General features: G+C 37.1%; 1 protein-coding gene across 2 annotated transcripts in view; it reads left to right on the forward strand.

The window, feature by feature from the left end:
• Positions 1-21,923, forward strand: part of ACVR1C (activin A receptor type 1C) — an 81,488-nt gene continuing 59,565 nt past the window's right edge. The window contains exon 1 of one of the 2 annotated variants that reach the window (XM_060626755.3): positions 1-234. In XM_060626755.3, coding sequence (XP_060482738.1) covers positions 162-234 — 73 coding nt within the window. In that variant the 5' untranslated portion in view covers positions 1-161. Of the gene's footprint in view, positions 235-346; positions 464-21,923 lie in introns of those variants that run through there. The other variant, XM_060626757.3, reaches the window with a different exon arrangement.

Genomic DNA, 21,923 nt, shown 5'->3' on the forward strand with positions numbered 1-21,923 from the left:
GAGGGGAGCGCCCGCATGGATTAGAGCCAACTGCGCTCTTCAAAAGGGTGCCGGGCTGTGCTTCCCTCCCGCGGCCCGGGAACTTCAAAGCGGCCCGCGCTGCCCGGACCGCCTAGCTCCGCTCTGGGACCTCGAAGCCCCGGCGCGGCCGCCTGGTGGCCATGACCCGAGCGCTGTGCGCGGCGCTCCGCCAGGCTCTCCTGCTGCTCACCACCGCCGCCGCGCTCACGACAGGTACGACGGGCGCTCCTTCGCCCGCGCCGGTGAGGTGGGAGTCGGGGGGAGGGGGGGGCGGTTGGGGCAGCCTGCGGGTGGGCACGCGGGTGGGCTAGAAGGTGCTGCGAGCACTTGGACTTCCCGGAGTGGGAAGCGCTGGAGTGGGAAGAGCCAGTTGGACTGAGGGGGCTCGGGATAGGGCGCAGCGTGGGCACCTCTGACGGCTGGTAACCATAGGGGTAGACAGGTGTGTTGGGGACGAAGCCGCCAGGAGGAGAGGAAAAAGCGACAGGGATGTGGGAGTATGGCTAGTAGGGGTGAGGTGGGTGACAAATTTGGGGGTAGTTTGCAGCGGAGGGAGTAGGAGAGCGTGTCTGTGGGTGTGCGGAGGGCTGGGAGTTGAGTGGCGCCAGGAGTTCCCCGTATACGGGGGCTTCGGGAAAGCTCTGTAGTGAGGTTAGGAGAGCTGAGCAAGGATTGTGGCGTGGTGGTGGCGAAGCGGTGGGGAATGGTGGTGGCGATTCGGTCTGAGTTTTAGGAGGCGAGGGATATCTCAAAAGCCGCTGGTGCCAAGCGATGTAGGCGGGAGAGGGAGCTTAAATCTGCGTGGTTTGCAACGCACATTGCTTTCGAGGTACGATCTTTACTAAGAGTTGCCGGGGAAAAAAATTCTGGCAAGCGCCCCAGCGTTTTTAACAGGTCTCTGCCTTGATAGGCTAAATAGAGCCCTCGGCCCAAGCTAAAAACCAACGTTTCTTCTAATGTTTACTAGAAACTGGGGCAAATGCATCTTCGCTAAAATCCTAGTGTGCTGTGATGAAAAACCCTTTAACTCTAAAACTGTTTTCCTTATAACATTATCCTTGGTTGTGGAGACCAGCGGCAGATTCCTTGCTAACTCATTCTTCAAACATTTCAATCAGAGATTTAAGACATTTGCACACAAAAACCTGGTGTTTTTCCGTAGAGCTGTATTTTGTCCGAAGCTGATTCTGATGCATTTTTGTTTTCCTAGATGACAATCTGTTTGACATTAATAGCTATACTCCAGGGTGGGTAGTCTTCCTTTTAGTGACATGTGCAGGGGAATGTTTTGAATAGTATGATTGCTGTCATGTGCAGATTTCATGTTTCAGATGTCCTGAGAGAATCACTAAATACAATATTCAAATGAAAATTGATTATTGGAACTGATTAATTAATACTATATGAGGATTAAAGCATTTTAGTTATCTTTGGAAAAGCACAGCCTCTTAGGAGATACAGCCATCACTTAGAGACCGTCCAGGAAATGATGGGATAAAGTGAAATATTTGCATTCAGAGTTAGTAGATTCATCAATGGGAAGAAAACTGACAATGGGAAAGTCTTTATAAGAAATGATTGGAAACTTCACTAACTTGGAATACTCAAACTACTCTTGATAGATTTAATAGAATTTCCAAGAAATAAAAGAAAGAAAGAAAGAAAAAAAGCCTTCGACATATCACAGTTTTGACTAGACACCTGTGAAATTGCCTCCACAGGCTGTCTGTACAACCCTTTTTATTTTAGGGAGCTAATAACTTTGCTGTAGACATTTTAAAAAATACTCAATTATTTTTTATCTAGCTTGAAAGGTATATTTTGTCATATGACAGAATCTTTAGAAAATTTCAGAGACCCTGGGCATACCAATATAGGAAAACATGCCATGCAATATTCTTTAAAAGGCATGGAGACTTTTGACATTGAAATGTACAAAAAAGAAAAAAAAATAGATCATTCAAATTTGACTTTTTCCTCAAAATCTGAAGGCTCAGAAAAATGCCTGATATGGAGATAATGTGTCAATATAGTAGGAAAGTACTTATCAAAATTGAAATTTTATACTGAACTTTTTTTGTGTAAAATGGAATCATTTTCAAGTCTCTTTTAAGAACTTTATCCTTCTTTGTGTCCCACAGAAACAATGTCTATTGCTGTCTACTTTTTTGAATATTAACTTTTAAATAGATCTTTGATGATTTGGTAGAGGGAGTCAAGTAGTTTATTTATTTCATCCTTTTTTTTAATGTTTATTTTTGAGAGAATGAGAGAGAGACAGAGTGCGAGCAGGGGAGGGGCAGAGAGAGAGGGAGACACAGAATCCGAAGCAGGCTCTAGGCTCTGAGCTGTCAGCACAGAGCCTGATGCAGAGCCCGATCTTGAGGTTCCTCAAGATCATGACCTGAGCCAAAGTCAGACGTTTAACTGACTGAGCCACTCAGGCACCCCAATTTATCTCATCTTTTAAATTGTTTTCTCATGTGGTTACCTACGTCGTTTTTTTTGTTTTTACCTAGTCACTTTTATAAATTACATTGTTAATCCTAAGGCTCATTTTTGCAGTACATGTCATTGTTGACATGTTATATGAGAGGTTGCTGTTGGCACTATGACATTGCTGGGTGACAGAAAACACCACCTTCCAAGCTGACTCTGCGGAGTGCCCGGCCTAGGACTTTAAATACCTGAAGACGTTGATAAACCAATAACACTTTTTTACTTTGGTTGTTACTCCCCAGTATCTCTATCACCTGAGGCATGTCGGCATTAGCAGTGGGGTAGAAACCGTTGCTCCTTGATGAGACTTTCAGAGGGTAACTGCTGGTTAAACTTAGAGAAAATATTTATTGGTCTGGACTGACTAAACAATTAGGCTCCTCCAAGTTACTCTAGGTATTTAGTTTCTGAGTTCCTTGTTATTTGGTAAGAAAGACCTGACATGACTTCACATTTATCATGCGTATTAAACAAAGGATTGGGACAGAATATCCTGGGGTTCTGAAGTTTGAAGCTGTGATTGGGATAATAGATGAATTTAGACATTGCCTTCTCTACTAATTTTATGAAATTCCTTGGTCTGCTGGTTGGGAAAGGATTATTAAGAGTTGGGTAAGCTAGATGTTGGTGCTATAAAAGTGAAAAGATAACCGTTTCATTTAATAACCTGGGGGAGGGGGTCAGTTAGGGAGATTTTTTTTTTTTTTCTCTGTACATTTTAAGCTGTGCCGGAAGTGAAAGTGAAATCCTTGGGCTGGCTGAATGTGTAAATGCAAAAGATTTTTCCACCTTTGCCCTTCTTTCGGCAGGATCATTTCCTGGTTGGTTGACACACATGTGACAAGAGGCTTCTGGTTCCAAGGAAAAGACTTCTTTGGCTCAGGAGAATCTCTGTGCAGAAGTCCTCGGGGGCATACTTCTTCACTAACTGTAGTGCCTCAACCTGTTATCTAGCCTCACGTTTACAGAAGTTATCAAAGAGAGTTCCTTTGATTTGCTGTCATCCTACAAAAATAAATGTAAGGTGTGAGAAAGGAATGGGGATTGACACCAAATGTTCGATCCAAGCAATGGAGGAATAGACCCTTAAGTGGGGTGGGGCCGACTGAGCCGGTCCAGCCTGGGCAGGGATGGAGTTGATTGTTGGCAGAGAGCTGGAGCTCGGTTTTGGTATATTGAGCTTAAAATGCCAAGTGCACACTACCATGGAGATACAGCTGGTTTTTTGGGGTATAGGGTTCAGGGCACAATTCTAGGCTGAAGCTAAAAAACCAAGAGCCAAGGGTATTTATAGGTAGTTTTAAAAGACACATTACATAGAGTTGCAGATCTAGCAAAGCACAGAACACCCAATTAAATTGAATTTTAGAAGAACAACAAATAATTTTTGTATAATTATGACACAAGTATGACAGGGGACATACATATATTAAAAATTAATTGCTATTTAGGGTGCCTGGGTGGCTCAGTCCATTAGGCGTCCTACTCTTGGTCTCAGCTCAAGTCATGATCTCAAGGTTCGTGAGTTCAAGCCCCGCATTGGGGTCTGAGCTGACAGTGGAGAGTCCGCTTGGGATTCTCTCTCTCCCTCTCTCTCTGCCCCTCCCCCTCTCTCTAGCTCAAAATAAATGAATAAACTTTGAAAAAATTAATTGCCACTTGATTCTGATTTAACTGGGCGTTCTGTACTTTCACCTGGCAACCCAACATTAAAAAGAAATGTTGTGGTGAGCTAAACAGCTTCTGCTACCTATATTCCCAGCCATTAGATTAGAAAGAGAAGTATAAACCTCTTTTCTAGAACTTGTCTCTTACCACTTCTATTCCAGCTCTGCCACCATCCCTCTATGAATCTCTGAATGGTCACTTCCAGCGGTTTGCATGGCATGTCTCCACTGTTTCTCTGTGAACAGAGAGAGACAGCTTTTCCTAATCTTACAATCCTAATCTTTACACAAAAGGATTGTGAAAAAGTTAGAACTCTCTAGATGCCCTGGAAATGATTGTTGTGTGAAAGCAGTTGGTTTTGCCCACGTTCACGGTCTTCTGAATGTTATTGTTATTTTCAGATGCATTTTTAGAGTAGTTGCTTTTTGAGTAAGTGTTCCTATGTTTTTCTCTTTTAGGGGAAGTGCTTCCAAGCAGTAGCCAAGATACAGTTGTATTTTTCTTGGCCATACTTGCATCTCTCATTGTAAATAAGAGAAGGTTAAGGAGAGTGGAGAATGGACAGAGTCGGAGCTAGGGAGGCGGTATGCCTCACAGGACCTGGTAATCTGAGGCAGATTGAGGTTTTAGAGCAGATTCCTAAAGGAGTCATTTGCAAGACCTTTGGGAAATGGGCAGGGATACCTTAATATCACCTAGCGGCTGTTTAGTTTCTGCTATTAGCTAAGTCTTGACTTGCTACTAAATGATTAGTATTGGCTTCATTTTGAGATTTGTAGAAGAAAGTGATGTATAATGCACAACTCTATGCACAGATCGTTAATAAGCTCAAACGAATATGTTCACATGTATATAAAGAGTTTAACAAATAATAAAACAAGAGAGTTAATTTCCAAATGTAAATAGAAAACAGAACTAAACAGGAAAAAAAGGAAAAATTCTAGCACAAAAAATGTTAGTATGTATTTTTCCTTATTTATATCTGGGAAGCCTCCTCTGAATTGTTTTGTTTTAAATTTGTAAATTTTCTATGTTTAAAATTTTCTGTTTTAAATTTTCACAACTGATGGTCAGATCTCCAGTTTTATCCTTACATTGTTTAAGAAACTGAGATAATAAAGGGATATGTTCAGAAGTGATATAGAATTTCCATTTTTTCCTAAGGAGACGTGGGAATCCCCAAATACTGTCATGTCTTAGCCGTGCATCTCTCCAGTCTAAGAGAGGTTACTAAGGGTGATATCCAGAAAAGGGAGCCAAAATAAAGCAAAGTAACTTTTTTGGTTACCCTCCCCAAATTGCATGGCAGAACTCTAATATACTCCTCTTTTCAGAACTTTTAACAATTCAAGAGCCTAAGGGTAAAGGACAGGGGAGTTGTGGTACATCGGAATCCTGGCCCCCGACACTACGATCGGAAGGCTGTTATGCCTACAAAGTGAAGCCAGGTTGCCAGAGCGGAGGACCTCTGTCTCTATTACCTCACATTAATCCAGCCTTCATGGCACCTCTGATACATTTCAGGCAATAATGTCAGAGGCTGTTGCTCAGGGAGGAAAAGATGGAGGGTCTGTGCAGAGAGGTGGCTGGGTCTCTTCTACTAGAAAGCACGTCCTGCCCTTCCCTCATTTATTACCTCTGTAGAAGACAGGACCTTGGTCATGAACACTGTGCCTTTCATGTTCTTTGAAAGCTGGATCTCTAAAGCACGTGTGCCTTTTGGTTCCCTGGAATGGGGACAGTAAAACCGCTACTCCTCACACGTAGGAATCCAGTGAAAAGTAAAAAGGAGGGAGGAGGTGAGTAGGAGTGTGAAACAGACATGAAGACTTTATTTCCATAGAAGCCAACACCCCATATCTGAGGAGATGCTCCCTTGCCTTATTGTGTGGCTTTTGAATTCACTTGCTGTGATTGGCCAAGACTAATAAGGTTCTGCTCTGTCCTGATTCTTCATTTTCTCTCCTCTAGAATAACTTCCTTTTTCTGTTGTCCTCTTCTGTGTTTTAGAGTAGATATGTGAATATACTGTTTCTTTGGAACTGTTTTAAATTAATCCCCTCAAGAACTCATGGGTGAATCATTCAGTATGAGTCAAGAGTTTGGCTTATTATTTTTTTAAACAATTTAAATTTGCCAGTGACTTAAGGATCCTAAATTAGATCAATCTACTTTTTCATTAAACTTTTCACATCAAAAAAATGATTAGGATGCTTTAGTTTTGAAAGTGAGACACATATATTTTCTTCTAATTTGTTTTATCTTCCTTATCTCATGATAAGGTAAAATGATAGACAAAGACGCCATATCTCTGTATATTGATTGATTTCTTTGTAAATTTTTTGTTTAACACCATTATTGACTGAAATAAGTACTCTGTGGTCAAAAATAGGATTAGAAATAAATCTAACCCAGGGGTGTTTGGGTGACTCAGTGAGTTAAGTGTCAGACTCTTGATTTTGGTTCAGTTCATGATCTCAGGTCAAGCTTGGAGCCTGCTTAGGATTCTCTCTCTCTCTCTCTCTCTCTCTCTCTCCCACTCTGCCCCTCTGTAATTTGCATGCTTGTGCACACTCTTTCAAAAAAAGAAAAAATAAAGAAAGAAATCTAACCCATTATGGTCTGGACAATGATCATTTTAATGCAAAATGTGTAGTTTCATAAATACATGCTTATCTAAGAGATGTTAACTCAGAAGGTTGTAATCCAGATGAACACAGCTTTAAGAAACCAGATTGTTTTAAAACAGAGCCAAAATATATTAAAGAGTATTAACTCATCACATCTCATAATTTCATCTGATGACATTTTCCTGGCCTGCTCCCCTAAAAGTATGTTTATTTTTCTTCCTCCATCCCAATTGTTGCTCTTCAAGGGTAAAGATCTGCTCTGTGAATATTTTGCCTGCTCTAATAATCAAAGTGAGACTTGTTCTCACCCAAATTCTACTTACAATCTGTAGTGTATGTTTCCAGGAAATAGATAATCATACATTGTAAATTTGAAACACGAAATAAAGAATATAGCAGAACATTTCTTACATGATAATAAATACATAATTAAATGAACCTCTTTTTCATTTTAAATCTTTTTTTCCTACAGCTATTCTCTAGCTATGAATTAACTACATTATATTAAAAGTATTACTTTTGCACAGAGAAGAAAGTTGACTTCATTAAGACAACTAGACCTCTTTAAAAGTACTAAGATTTATTGTGTCAAATCAAAGTGAAGATGCTCCTTTAGAATTGCTTTTACTGAACTCTGCTTTGGATATTGCCATTTCATAAAATTTTTCCTAATATTTCTTTTTTATTTTTAATATCTGTAGGATTTATAGCGCTGTCCTCTCATATTCATGAATCAAGAATTTGAGTTTTCTTTCTGTTTACTTTGATGAGTCTAGTTGGAAGTTTATCATTTTTTTTTGAATTCTTTAAATAAATTTTTAAAATTCTTTAAATAAATAGCTTTTGTTTTTTTTTTATTTTCAGGGTTTTTTTTCCCAACTCTTGTCTTCATATTTCCTTCCTCTACTTTGAGTTTAATGTATTCTTTTTTATTCTAACTTCTTCAGTTGGTATTCTAGATCAACAGTGGGCAAACTTTTCCCTTAAGGGTCATATAATACATACTTTAGGCCTGTGGCCGAGTCTTTGTTGAAATTTAATTCAGTCATTTTTGTATAAAAGCAACCATAGACAGGACATAAACAAATATGTGTTGCTTTATTTACAAATAAGCCAGCCAGTTGGCCTTAGTTTGATGACCTTTTCTTAAATCATTCACTGAAAATCATTCTTCATTTCGAATATAAGCATTTATTTTTTTAAAGTTTATTTATTATTTATTTTTGAAAGACCAAGACAGTGTGAGCAGGGGAGGGGCAGAGAGAGAGGGAGAGAGGAAGAAGCCAAAGCAGGCTTTGCATGGTCATTGCACAGAGTGCAATGTGGTCTCAAACTCACGAAACCCCGAGATCATGACCTGAGCCGAAAGAGCTGAGCTGAAAGAGTAGGACTATTAACTGACTGAGCCACCCAGGTGCCCCTCTAATATAAGCATTTAAAGCTTTAAGTTTCCTTCTTGGCAAGCGCTTTAGCTCATCCATAAATCGTGTTATGTTGTATTTTAATTTTTATTGAGTTCAAAATATTTTTTTTTTTATTTTTCTTTAGGGTTTTCTGGGACCTGGGGGTTATTTAGATATCTGTTGTTTAATTTCCAAATATTTTGGGGATTTTCATGTTATTTTTTGTTACTGACTTCTAATTTAAGTCCATTGGGGGTGAAATAACATAATCTGTATGATTTTAGTTTTTCTGGTTTTACCTATTTGTTTTGGAGCCTAGCATGTGTCTGGTCTAGGGAATGTACTACAGGCACTTGAAAATAATTTGTATTCTGCTGTTGTTTGGTGGGGTGTTCTATAAATGTTATTTAGGTCAAGTTGCTTGATAGTGTTATTCAAGTCTTCTATATCTTTACTGATTTTCTGTCTTGTTTTATCAATTACAGAGGGAGGATTGTTGACATCTTCAACATGTGTGTGAATTTGTTAGAAAAATAGATTTTTCTATTTTTGCTTCATGTATTTGAAAATTTTGTTGATGGGTACATACGCATTAAGATTGTCATGTACTCTTAATGCATGTTGATCATTAGGAAATCTCCCACTTTATCCCTGGTGTTATTTATTATTATGACATATCTTTATCAGTGGTAATATTCTTTGCTTTAATGTCTATTGTAGCTATCCCAGCTTTCTTATGCTTACTATTTATATATCTCTTTTAATATAGCTACTTCAACTGTCTTTGGCTGAGTGCCTGCATATCATAGATTTCCCATCCTTTTTTTCTAAACTTTCATTGTATATATGTATACTTGTGTATATATATTTATGTGTGTGTATACATTATATATTTAAATTGGGCTTCTTGAAGAGTGCATATGGTTGGATCCTGCTTTTTTATTCATCTTACCTACTTGTCTTTTAACTGGAGAATTTAGACCTTATACATTTAATGTATTTATCAATATGGTTGTGTTTAAAACTATCATCTTGTTTTTATATCTCTCCCTTTATTCCTTTTTTTCCTTTGTTTGGTTTAATTGGCAGAATGTTAGTATTCTGTATTATTTCTACTATTAGTTTATAAGCTAAATTTTTTGTTTTACTTTTAGTGGTTGCTCCAAGTTTTGTAATATCCATCTTTAAATGATCATAGTTTAATCTAAGAACCTTATGATCATACTCTTCCATTGTCTTCTTCTTGTCCTTATCATGATAAAATGGCAAAGACACCAAACAGGTGGAATAAATAGAAAGCAACTAGCAAAATGGTAGATTTTAATTCAGCCATATCAATAGTTACAATAAACGTAAGTGGTTCAGTACAACAATTAAAAAGATGAGATTATCAGATTGGGAAAAAAAACACCAAGACCTAAATATATGCTGGCTCTAAGAAACTCACTTTTAATATAAGAAATCCATTTTAACTATAAAGACACAAATAAATTAAAAGTAGAATTATGAGAAAAAGTTATACCATGCAAGCACAAATCATAAAAAAGCCAAAGTGACTATATTAATAACAGACAAAGCGGACTTCAGAAAATAGAATATTGCAGTGGATATCCCATAATGAGAAAGGGCTCACTTCACCAAGAAGATGTGATAATCTTAAATGCGTATGCATCTAATCATAGAGCTTCAAATGCATGAAACAACAATTGATAGAACTCAAAGGAGAAACAGACAAGTATATAATTATATTTTGAGTCTTTAAATTCCTCTCTCATAACTGATGGAATAAGGGAGCCAAAAACTAGTAAGGATTTATAAAAGATTTGAGAAACACTTTACACCAACTTGACTTAATTGACATTTATTTAACATTCCAACTAACTGCAAGATAATATATATTATTTTATAAAGTATTAGAAGAATGTTAATCAAGACAAACCATAATGTGGGACATAGAACAAACCTAATAAATTTAAAAGAATTAAAAGTATATAGAATATTTTCTCTGACCATAATGGAAATAAACTGGAAATCAACAGGAACTTATCTGGAAAACTACCAAATATTTCAAAATTAAGCAACAAATGTCTAAATACTCATGGATTAAAGTAGAAGGGTTTTTTTTAAGTTTTAGTTTATTTTTATTATTTATATTTTAGTTAACATACTGTGTAATATTGGTTTCAGGAATAGAATTCAGTGATTTATCACTTACATACAATATCCAGTGCTCATCACAACAAGTGTCCTCTTTAATACCCATCACCCATTTAACCTATCCCCCACCCTACTCCCTCCATCAACCCACTTTAGTTTTATTTATGTATTTATTTATGTATTTATGTATTTATTATTTATTTTTACTTTTTAATTTACATCCAGGTCAGTTAGCACTGGGTGTTATATGTAGGGGATTAAAGTAGAAGTTTAAAAAAATTAGATAATGTGTTCAATTAAAGGAAAATGAAACTACAACATATCAAAAATTATAAAATACATCAAAAGCAGTGATTAGAATGAAATTTATAGGGATAGCAAATGAACTCAAAGCAAACAGATGGAATAAAATAATAAAGGTAAGGAGAAACCAATGAAGTTGAAAATTAAAAAAAAAAACAACACAAGAAACATTAAAGAAAACCAAGAATACCAAAATCTTTTTTTTAAGATCAATAACATTGATTCACCTCTAGCTAGATTTGCCACCGAAAAGAGGAACTACCCAAATTGCCAACATGAAAAGTGAAAGAGGGGGCATCATTACACATCCTACATACATAAAAATAAAAATTAGGAAATATTTCAAAATATATTTGTGCCCATTCTTAGAAAATTTAGGAAATGAACAAATTCTTTGAAAAGTGCAAACTACCAATGGCCCCTCAAGACATAATAGATAACCTGGATAACTTTTATTAAACAAAACTAATCCCAGATGGATTTACTGGTAAATTCTGTCAAAAAATTTTAGGAAGAGGGCACCTGACTGGCTCAGTCGGTAAAGCATGTGACTCTTAATCTCAGAGTACCCCACACTGAGTGTAGAGATTGCTTTAAAAATTAGGAAGAAATAATGTCTATTCTGTAGACTCTTTTAGAACATGGAAGTGAGAGAACACTTATCTCATTTTATAAGACCAACATTACACTGAGACCAAAACTATGAAAAGACATCTTAGTGATGAAAACTGCAGACCAATATCTCTCATAAAGATGCAAAAATCTTCAATATAATATTATCAAATCAAATCTAACAGTATAAACAGGAAAATAACATAATAATACATCATGTTCAAGTAGAGTTTATTTTGGGAATGAAAGGCTGGTTCAACATTCAAAAATTTAGTATTACAACTTACCATGTCAGAAAGCTAAAGAAAAAAAAATATGATAATATCAATAGATACATAAAAACCAGATGACAGTACTTAACATCTTAGATAAAAACTCTCACCAAACTAGAAATGGCAGTGAACTTCCTTAACATAATAAAGAGCTTCTTCAGACATCAGTGTTACCTATAAAAGACTGGATGCTTCTCACTACAAGTGAAAACAAGGAAAGGATATCTGCTCTTACCAATTCTAATCAATACTGCATTGGAAGTCCTAGCCAATGCATTAAGAAAAAAATGTGTAAAAGGCATATGGATTGGGTGGGAATAAGTAAAATTTTCTATATTCACAGATGATTTTATTTTATATGTAGAAAATACCCAAGAATCTCCCCAAAAAGGGATTAGAACTGATAAATACTAGTTCAAGTTCAAGGTTGCAAGATACACAGTTAATATAAAAAGTCAATTGTATTTTATATATACTAACAAATGAAAATTAGAAATTGGAAAAAAAGGAAGGTATTTACAATAGCACCTAAAAACCATGAAATACTTAGGTAAAAATCTAACGAAAATATACAGAAGGTGTATATGTTGAAAACTATAAAACATATTTGAAATCTAAATGAATGATGTAGTATATTCACAGAATCAAAATCTTAATGTTGTTAATATGGCAGTTATCCCCCAATTTGGTTTATAGGCTCAATGTAATCCCATTCAATGTTCCAATTAAAATTCCAGCAGAGATTTTTGCTGACTTCAACAAGCTTTTAAAATTTGTATGGAAAAGCGAAAGAACTAACCAAATCAGTTTTGAAAAAGAAGATCAAAGTTGGCATGCTTACAGTAACTTGTTTGATGACTTATAAATCTACAATAATTAAGAAAGTGCATTTTTGGCGAAAGGAGAGGCACATTGATTAGAACAGAGAAACCAGAAATAGACCCATTCCTATGTAGCCAATTGATTTTTTTAAATTAAGGTACAAAGACAATATTATGGTAAAAGGATAGTCTTTTCAGCAAATGATGATAGGATAATTAGACATCCAAGAAAGAAAATACCTCAAAATACACCTTGCACATCTACAAGTATTAGAATGGATCAGGGACCTAAAATAAAATCTAAAACTATAAAAACTTCTAAAAAAAACATAGAAGAAAAATTTGATCTTGGGCTAAGCAACATTTCTTAATATGAAAGCACAAAAAGCACGCTCCATAAAAGAAAATCTTGATAAATTGGACTTCATTAAAATAAAAAACTTATATTTTTGAAAGATGCTGTTAAGAGAATGAAAAGACAAGCCCCACAGCCTTGTCTTAGAGATAATATTTGCACAACATGTATTTGATGAAACACTTGAATCAGAATATATAAAGAATTCTCAAATCTCAATAATAAGAAGACAACCCAATAAGTGGGCTAAAGAGTTGAACAGATCTAAAGAAGATGTATGAATGGAAATAAATGCACCCAAACTTCTCAGTACCATTCGTCATTGAGGAAGTCCTTATTAAAACCATAGCAACATGCTACTGCATATCTATTTGAATGGCTAAAAAAGCCAAACAACAACCAAAAGGAAAAAAAAACAACAACAACAAGAAAACAAAGATGACAATATCAAGTGTCGGTAGGAATCCTAAGCAGCTAGAACTCTCACACATTACTGGTGAATATAAAGTAGGATAGCTAATTTAGAAAACACTTTTTATATTTCATATAAAATGTATAGTAATTTCACTTCTAGATATTTAGCAAAGAGAAATGAAACTGATTTCCAACACAGACCTATAGAGTATGGTTTATTACAAGCTTATCCCTAATCAGCAGAAACTGGAGGTGGGGGAACCCAGGGCTTTTAATTTATGAATGGATGAACAAGCTGTTTTATATCCACTCAGTGAACTACTGATGTATACAACAACATGAATGAATGCCTTAAGAAGCAAATGAAAGAAGCCAGAATCAAAGGGCTGCATTCATTTGATGTTCTGGAGAAGGAAAACATACAGGAACAAAAAGTATCATTGCTTGCTGGGGGCTGGAGTGGCAGGAGGAGTTGTCTAAAAGAGAACATGAGGGAATCTGGAAGGAGGGATGATTGAAATGCAGTTGTCAAAACCCATAAAACTGTACACGAAAAAGGATGAATGTTACTATATGTAAATTAAATCTTAATAAGCCTGATCCTCCTCCCCAAATTGGAGAGCATGTATGAGAAGTAAGAAGTCTTATGTAAATCAAGAAGTCAGCTGATACTGTTTCACATTGGTTAATTAAGAGCAGCAGTATATTTTTTAGAGTTAATGTCCTATGATAATGTCCTAAAGAACAGCAACAACAATACGTAAAACTGCCTTTGTGAAGTGAGACTGTGGAGAGGTGGGTCACTCTTTAATTCTTCCTATGCTTTTTTTTTTTTTTTTTTTTTACCATATGCACTTATAGGGTCGGTTATATGAACAAAACATTTTAAAATTACAAATAATAGATTTGCTTTTGTTACATAACTTCTATATAAATAAGGGATTTCTGTTTAAACAGTTTTTGTGTGTATCATCCGCACTCTGTAAAATGGCATAAAGCAGATAGAACTGAAATCAAATTAGGATAAATTAGGCTATGTTTAATTCATTAGCCTGGAGTAGTGATTTCTTCTCTGAGCAAAGGAAATTGCAGCTAAGGGACATCATCCATACATAGATAAAGCCCATTGTAAATGCAGCATTACTCACCTGCTCTTTTAGGTGAAAGCATTTGGTTCAACTTGAAAGGTCATTTATCACCTACGAGGGAGCACTTATGGGCTGCTTGGGCTCTTTTTGTTGGTTTACTATAGCATTAAACTTGCTTATGGAGAAGTTTGCATGCATCAGCAGTCTATACATGGGCTCATTAATGCATTAACAAACTTCATTTTGCTGAGTTAGATTGGAGGGTCTCTTGTTCAGTACAGTGTCATGCACACAGTGGGCAGTCAGCATTTTCTTGATTGTCTTCTACACAGTCAGGGAGAGTCATTATACCTGTTATGACCCTCTTCCAAGACAGATTTAAAGACGAGGTGTCAAGTTATGGAAAGATCATCAGGCTAGCAAATCTGTTGGTTTACATTTCAGGATCAGGTAAGTTTTCAGTCTTGAGTGGGAGTCATTCTGTAATCATCACGTACCTGAATTTTCAGGGACAACCCTGCTTTCACATATGTTAGCCTATTTTTAGACCACAGAATTCCAATTTTGGGTCTGGAAAATAGTTACTGTACGCTGTGGGGTAACATGGCAGAGGGCACGTGGGTATTGACCAGATTCCGCCAGCAGCGTTATTTTAAAGTCCTATGCAGAATTGCTAACTGAAGATATCCCTATGATTTCCAAAACGAATCCCTGTGAATGAAATACTTTCACAGAGCAAGACATGATTTTAACAAAATAAGATGTTAGTATCTGATTACAGTATTGATATGTGTTCATTATAGCAGATTAAAGAAAGGAGTTGAAAAATAGAAAAATCATCTTTAGTTTTTACTTCAGAAGAAATCACTATTAATATTTAGATGTTATTTCCCTCTAGTCTTTATTTCTGTGCATATGTATGTAAATTTAGATCATATCCTGAATGATTCTACTTTTAATTTAATATTTACAGTGAGCAATTTTCATTCTATTTGAATATTATTAAAAACAGCATATTATGCCATCATATGTTTTGTCGAAATTAAACATTTTGATTTAGGGAGATTTCGGTTATTTCCAATTTTTACTTTTGTGATTAATAGCTGCAATGGAGATTTAAAGTAAAATTTTGTTTTCCTGATTATTTCATGAAGAGGAAGTGGAAATACAATCACAAAGAATGTAAACATTTGTAGGGCTCCTGAGACAAGCATTTCAGATTGTCCTCTCAAAAGTTTCTATGACCTGGTACTCCACCAACTATGAACAAAGGTGAAATTTCACTGATAACCCCTTGCCATTTCTGGGTGTTATAATTTACAAAATCATTTATGACTTGGCAAATAGAAATAATGTCTTTGTATTAATTTTACATTTTGAATCTCTAATGAGTCTTAAGTATCACTTTTCACATTTATTGACAGTTTTTCTTTCTCTAATCATCTGCTTTGTTCATTTTTCTACTGAAGCATTTGTCCTTCCCAAATTGTTTGTCAGACCCAAGAAATAATTGGTTGAGAAGGGAAGAAAAATAATGTAGTAACTAATGTAGGAGAGTGAACATTTCTAGATACATCCACTCTTTTTTTTTTTTAAGTTTATTTATTTTTGATGGGGGTGGGTTGGTAGAACATGGGTGGGTGAGGGACAGAGAGAGGGAGAGAATCCCAAGCAGGCTCCAGTTTGTTAGTGCAGAACCCGATGTGGGGCTCGATCCCACGAACCATGAGATCATGACCCGAGCTGAAACTAAGAGCTGGACACTTAACCAACTAAGCCACCCAGCCACCCCTACATAACTTCCACTCGTTGATCGTGCTCAGATGCCAGAAGGTTTTTTTTTTTTTTTTTTTTTTTAACAAAAATGTCTATTTGGTGTCAGAGCTGCGAATTTTATCACCTTGAAGTGGCAGTCTACTACCAAAGAAGAAGTTAATCAAAGCCAGAAGGGTTGTCGGCCACACCAAGGGTTATATTTAGGGAGTGTGGTCTGGGCCTTGGATGTTGAGCTCTGAATAATAGCAGGAGCTCAGTTTTTAGTGGTTTGCTGGGGTTTTTTTTAAACATCTGCTGTGCATCAGATGTTTTATCTAAAATATCTCTTAACCACAAAAAACCCTGTGAGATAAGAATTACCCACCCTGCTTCACAAGTGTATAGTCATATTGAGAAAGGTGTGATAACTTCCCTGGCCATGGAACTGGTCTAGCAGTGGCTCAGGAGTTCAACTACGGGTGGAGAGTCTTCAGATGCACAGGATCCCTGCACTACACCTTGCTGAGTTCTGGTAATATTAAACTCAAGTGAACAGAACTACACAGATAAGGTTTTTCTTTGTTTCTTTGCTGTAGTTTTTTTTTGTTTGTTTGTTTTGTTTTGTTTTGTTTTGTTTTTTGGTATTGTTTTATACTTGTTTATCATAAGAGAACCAGCAAAATTGAGACAGGCCAACCAATCAGCCTTTAGACTCTCCTTTTGGTCTGGCTACTATGAACTCTTTGAGACTTCTCTGAGGTCCTCTAATTTATATTGCTTCACTTTTAAGTCTTGATATATATTTGTGCAGCTGCAATAAAAACAGTTGCTTTGTTTAATAATACTTTGCTCAACAAAAAATGTAATTCCAGGGAAAGCTGTATGATCCACCTTTTTTAAAAAAGAGTTTATTTTTATTTGGGGGAGGGGAGGGGCAGAGAGAGAGGGAAAGAGAGAATCCCAGGCAGGCTCCTTACTGTCAGCACAGAGCCTGACGCTGGGCTCAATCTCAAAAGTCATGAGGTCATGACCTGAGCCAAAATCAAGAGTCAGGATGCTTAACTCACCGAGCCACCCAGATGCCCCTGACCTACCTTCTAAAGCATCTATGAAAATCCCTAAAAGTATGAAAATTATCAATATTTTTTTAAATTGTGGATTTAAAAATTTCACTTCCCATTCCTCAGCAATTACTCCCAGCTACCTTCTATGAATAGAGGGCCAGTTGATGCTGTCCTTTTCATGCATGCATACTATGCATGCTGTATAGTCTACTAGCCAAACCTTTGAGTCCTGGGGTCAGTGTCAGAAAGAGGCCCAGTTGGGATCAGCCTCTAAGAAAAACTTTCCTTCTATATCACTTGCCCTTCTCTTCCCCTTTCAACTCTTCACTTGCCAATCTATTTTTAGTTAGCTCATCTTACTTTGGATAGTTTCCTTTTATTTCTAGATTAAGAATTATCTATTCCTTACCATATCTGATCATATAAATGAATGTGGATCATGATGAAAATTTCTGACAAGTGAACCCCTGAGAACTCAAGGACTTTAATTCTTTGCTACTTTATTTTGAAACTTGAGATAATTTTGTCTTTTTTTTTTTTCTATCTGCATCTTCTTCTAGCCCTGTAGTTTGACTCTTAATTATTGAATACTTGTTTCTTTACTGGTTATTTTTAATTGTATCCCTTAAGCAGGTGAGAGCTTCCTTAGCTTTAAAAACTTATGTTTTCTGGATGGAACTGGAGAGTGTTATGCTAAGTGAAATAAGCCATACAGAGAAAGACAGATACCATATGTTTTCACTCTTATGTGGATCCTGAGAAACTTAACAGAAACCCATGGGGGTGGGGAAGGAAAAAAAAAAAGGAGGTTAGAGTGGGAGAGAGCAAAAGCATAAGAGACTCTTGAAAACTGAGAACAAACTGAGGGTTGATGGGGGTGGGAAGGAGGGGAGGGTGGGTGATGGGCATTGAGGAGGGCACCTTTTGGGATGAGCACTGGGTGTTGTATGGAAACCAATTTGACAATAAACTTCATATATTGAAAAAAAAAACCTTATGTTTTCATCCCGAATAGATTGACCATGTCGTAGGCTCCCGTTTTCCTTTCATCGCTGAATTCTTTGTGGTCCTTTCCCGTTTGGTTTCTATCTTTTGTCTTTTCTACCTCCTGGAGATTGAAAACACAAAACTAGGTTTCTGTGACTTAATGGATCTCCAAAGTATGCGCTCAGATTATTCATTTCAATCCTTATTAGACTGATAGAGTATTCTCCTGAACAGTTTTCTCTGTGAACTATGATTCTAGGACAACTTCTTTTTTCTTTGGGTATAAAACATTTGTATTGCTCTTTCTGATACTTTATGGCGGCCATAGATGCATTCACTTCTTTGGGTCATATAACTTCAGAACGTTTGGAAATCATCAGGACACAGAAGCCTCAAAGGCCACATTAACAGAACTAGGATTAGAACCTCAGGTCTCCTAACATGGACCTTAAATACACCAGACTTGATTAGAACTCCTGCACTGTTCTCTTTATGCAGGCTCATTTCTGTATGCAACAGAGTAGCAGTCTTTGCTTATCACTACAAGATGTTGCTGGAAATTACATCTTTCAGGAGTTGGTAATAATTGGCCATAGTTTCCCATGAGAACAGTATTAAAATTATATGATGTATTCCTGACCAAGAGTTTATCATCAAGTAAATCACAGATTTGACAAACAATATATGGAACACAGGTCTGTAATGATCCAAAAATTCTATATCATCCTCCAGGTCGTGTAAAATAGACCTAAATGTGCAGGTTGATCACACACAGCGTTAAGATCTGTGCCCCAGTACTGATGGAGGCATTGCATAGAGGGAGCTCATTGAGTTGAGCCTGAAAGGCCTGGTAGCCCGTTCACTACACAAGGATGTCCCTTGTTAGCCAGACAACTGATCTGGGACTATTAGTTTTTTTTGTAGCTTGGGGTAGGTGGCTACTATTATTCAGCTTTTATTATTTCAGTTTTCTAGAATATCCATACTGAGTACAAATAGCCCCGTGGAATATTGCCTTTTCCATTTTAGAGAGCATTCCTGTGTAGATTGTGACCATGGATTGTGAACAAAACAAAGTACACAAACAGGTTGGCCACTCAAGCTCCACTTTCTGATATGTGGTCAACCCCCAGATCAACAGTTTGTATCTAATAAAGACAAAAGGAATATGACATTATAAAAGTAATTATGTTTTTCAACACTTGAAAATGTAAAAAGATATCCTTGATCTTGGCAAAGTCAGTCCTTAATGTCTTTATGTTCTTCCACACTTGGTTGGTATTATAATAACCTTTCTGTTTTGAAATGATGGTAATAGAGATTGCTTCCATCTGGTCCCATGTTCTTCCTTAGGGAAAACAAAAATTTAGTGCAACCCTGGTTGAGTCCCAAATTATTTTTGAAATTTAACTAGTTGGTGAAATCTCCAAATCTGGTAACCACTATCAAGTATGATTTTATGTGACTATCAGCAGTTATATGGCCAATAGAGCCTAAATTGTAATAAGTATTTAGGGTTTAGTTACCAGTTTTTAGTTTTTCTTCTTATAATTTAGAAAGATATCACTTTCTAAATAATATCAATAAATCCTGATCTAGCAAGCAGTGCCTTTCAAAGCCATTCTTCTCTACTGAGAGTGGTGATATTCAAAGGGGTTAAAGAGCAGAGGGCAGATTTTCTGATGAAAACACAGTGAAGTCACCACTACGTGGATTTGTTTTTAGATAAGCTATACATTTCATTTTGAAATCTTGACAGAAGACTAGAGGTGTGAGATTTCTTTGTTTAAGTAGATATGGGCTTTAAAAATGCTTGAGAAATGCTACTGCAGTGTTGAGGTCATTCTGTAAAAAGCAAACTGTGTCCTCTCCCTGCTACACCTAGGTGGTACCCAGGTGCATCGGAAAAGCACCCATGGGCATGACCAGCCAGGAGTTGACAAGTCTGGAATGCACTCATGCCACTGCCTGGCTCAAAGCCTGAGGGTCCCTGTGACCCCAGCAGGGGCTGGCAAACCAGTCAGGTGAAGAGCAGACAGAAGCCCCAGGACCTTGCCCTGGGTAAGGGCTCTAAGCTGCATCCTGCAACTCCAGTGAAGGCTGAACTTTTCCAACCAGAAGCTGAGGCCAGGGGACCTCTGAAGCAGTGCTAAAATGCTTGTTGGGACTGGGAATGGAGTTCTGCGTGGAGGGTGGGTGTGACAAGAACACATTAGCAAAATGGGGGCAGGTTAAAGTCTGTACATATCAGCCCCACAACAGGAGACATTATTACTTCACTGTCTGCTGGGTGAGGACTGCCGTGGTATCCCCAGGCTGGTGGGGGCTGACTAGAGGATCTTTGATGAGCTGAGAAGGTAGGGTGGGACTATGAAGGAGGAGAGAGGGCTGGGGATGGTGAAGAACAATTGTGCTCCTTAAGACTCAACTTAAGGAAATCTTACCTGCCTGCTCCTACCCACTCCCACCCCAGGTTAGATTAAGCATTGCTCAACCTCTGTCCCCCAACACATTGTGCACACATCAGTGACTCTTTTACCACACTATCATGATGTCCTTTAACTCTACAATTCCTTTAGGGAATGGTCTTTTCTCTTTTCTTCCTTCCTACCTTCTTAGCTCTTACCATGGAATTTGACGTATAATAAATACTTGGGAAAGTAAATTTTATATGTCAACTTGGCTGCGCCATAGTATCTGCATGTATAGGCAAACACCAGTGTGGATGCTGTTATCAGGCATTTTTTCAATAAGATTAACATTTAAAGCAGTAGATTTTCCTTGTTTTGTTGAACTGTTCTACTGTTTTTTGTTTTTTTATTTCTATATCACTTATATCTGCTCTATTCTTTATTATTTTCCTTATTCTGCTTGTTTTAGGCTCCATTTGTTCTTCCGTTTCCAGCTCCGTTAGGTGTAAAGTTAGGTTGTGTATTTAAGTCTTTTATTGCCTTCTGAGGAAGGCCTGTACTGCTATTACTTCCCTCTTATGATCACCTTTGCTGCATACCAATGGTTTTCGATTGTCATCTTTTCATTTGCTTCCATGTATTTAACCTATTCATTCTTTTTAAAATTTTTTTTTTAAAATGTTTATTTATGTTTGAGAGGGGAGGGGCGATACAGAAAGAGAGGGAGACACAGAATCTGAAGTAGGCTCCAGGCTCTGAGCCATTGGCTCAGAGCCTGATGCGGGGCTCGAACTCACGAACTGAGAGATCATGACCTGAGTCGAAGTCAGACGCTTAGCCAACTGAGCCACCCAGGGACCCCACCCATTCATTCTTTAGTAGGATGTTCTTTAACCTCCATGTATTTGTGGTCTTTCCAAATTTTTTCTTGTGGTTGACTTCATTTCATAGCGTTGTGGTCTGAAAATATGCATGGTATGATCTCAATCTTTTTGTAGTGGTTGAAGCCTGATTTGTGACCCAATATGTGATCTGTTCTGGAGAATGTCTCATGTGAACTTGAAAAGAATGTATTCTGTTGCTTTAGGATAAAATGCTCTGAATGTATCTGTTAAGTCCATCTGGTCCATTGTGTCATTAAAAGCTATTGTTTCCCTGTTGATCTTCTGCATAGATGATCTGTCTATTGTTGTAAGTGGGGTGTTAAAGTCTCTTGCTGTTATTGTACTATTATTGTATTATTGTAAATTAGATTCTTTAAGTTTGTTATCAGTAAGTTTATATATTTGCTCTCCAGTTGGGGACATAAATATAATTGTTAGATCTTCTGGTTGGATGGACCCTTTTATTATGATATGGTGTCCTTCTTCATCTCTTATTACAGTCTTTGGTTTACAGTCTAGTTTGTCTGATACTAACATGGCTACTCCAGATTTCTTTTGAGGTCCATTAGCATGATAAAT

This window comes from Panthera onca, chromosome C1 (assembly GCF_046562875.1).
Source record: "Panthera onca isolate mPanOnc1 chromosome C1, mPanOnc1 haplotype 2, whole genome shotgun sequence".
Taxonomy (NCBI): Eukaryota; Metazoa; Chordata; class Mammalia; order Carnivora; family Felidae; genus Panthera; species Panthera onca.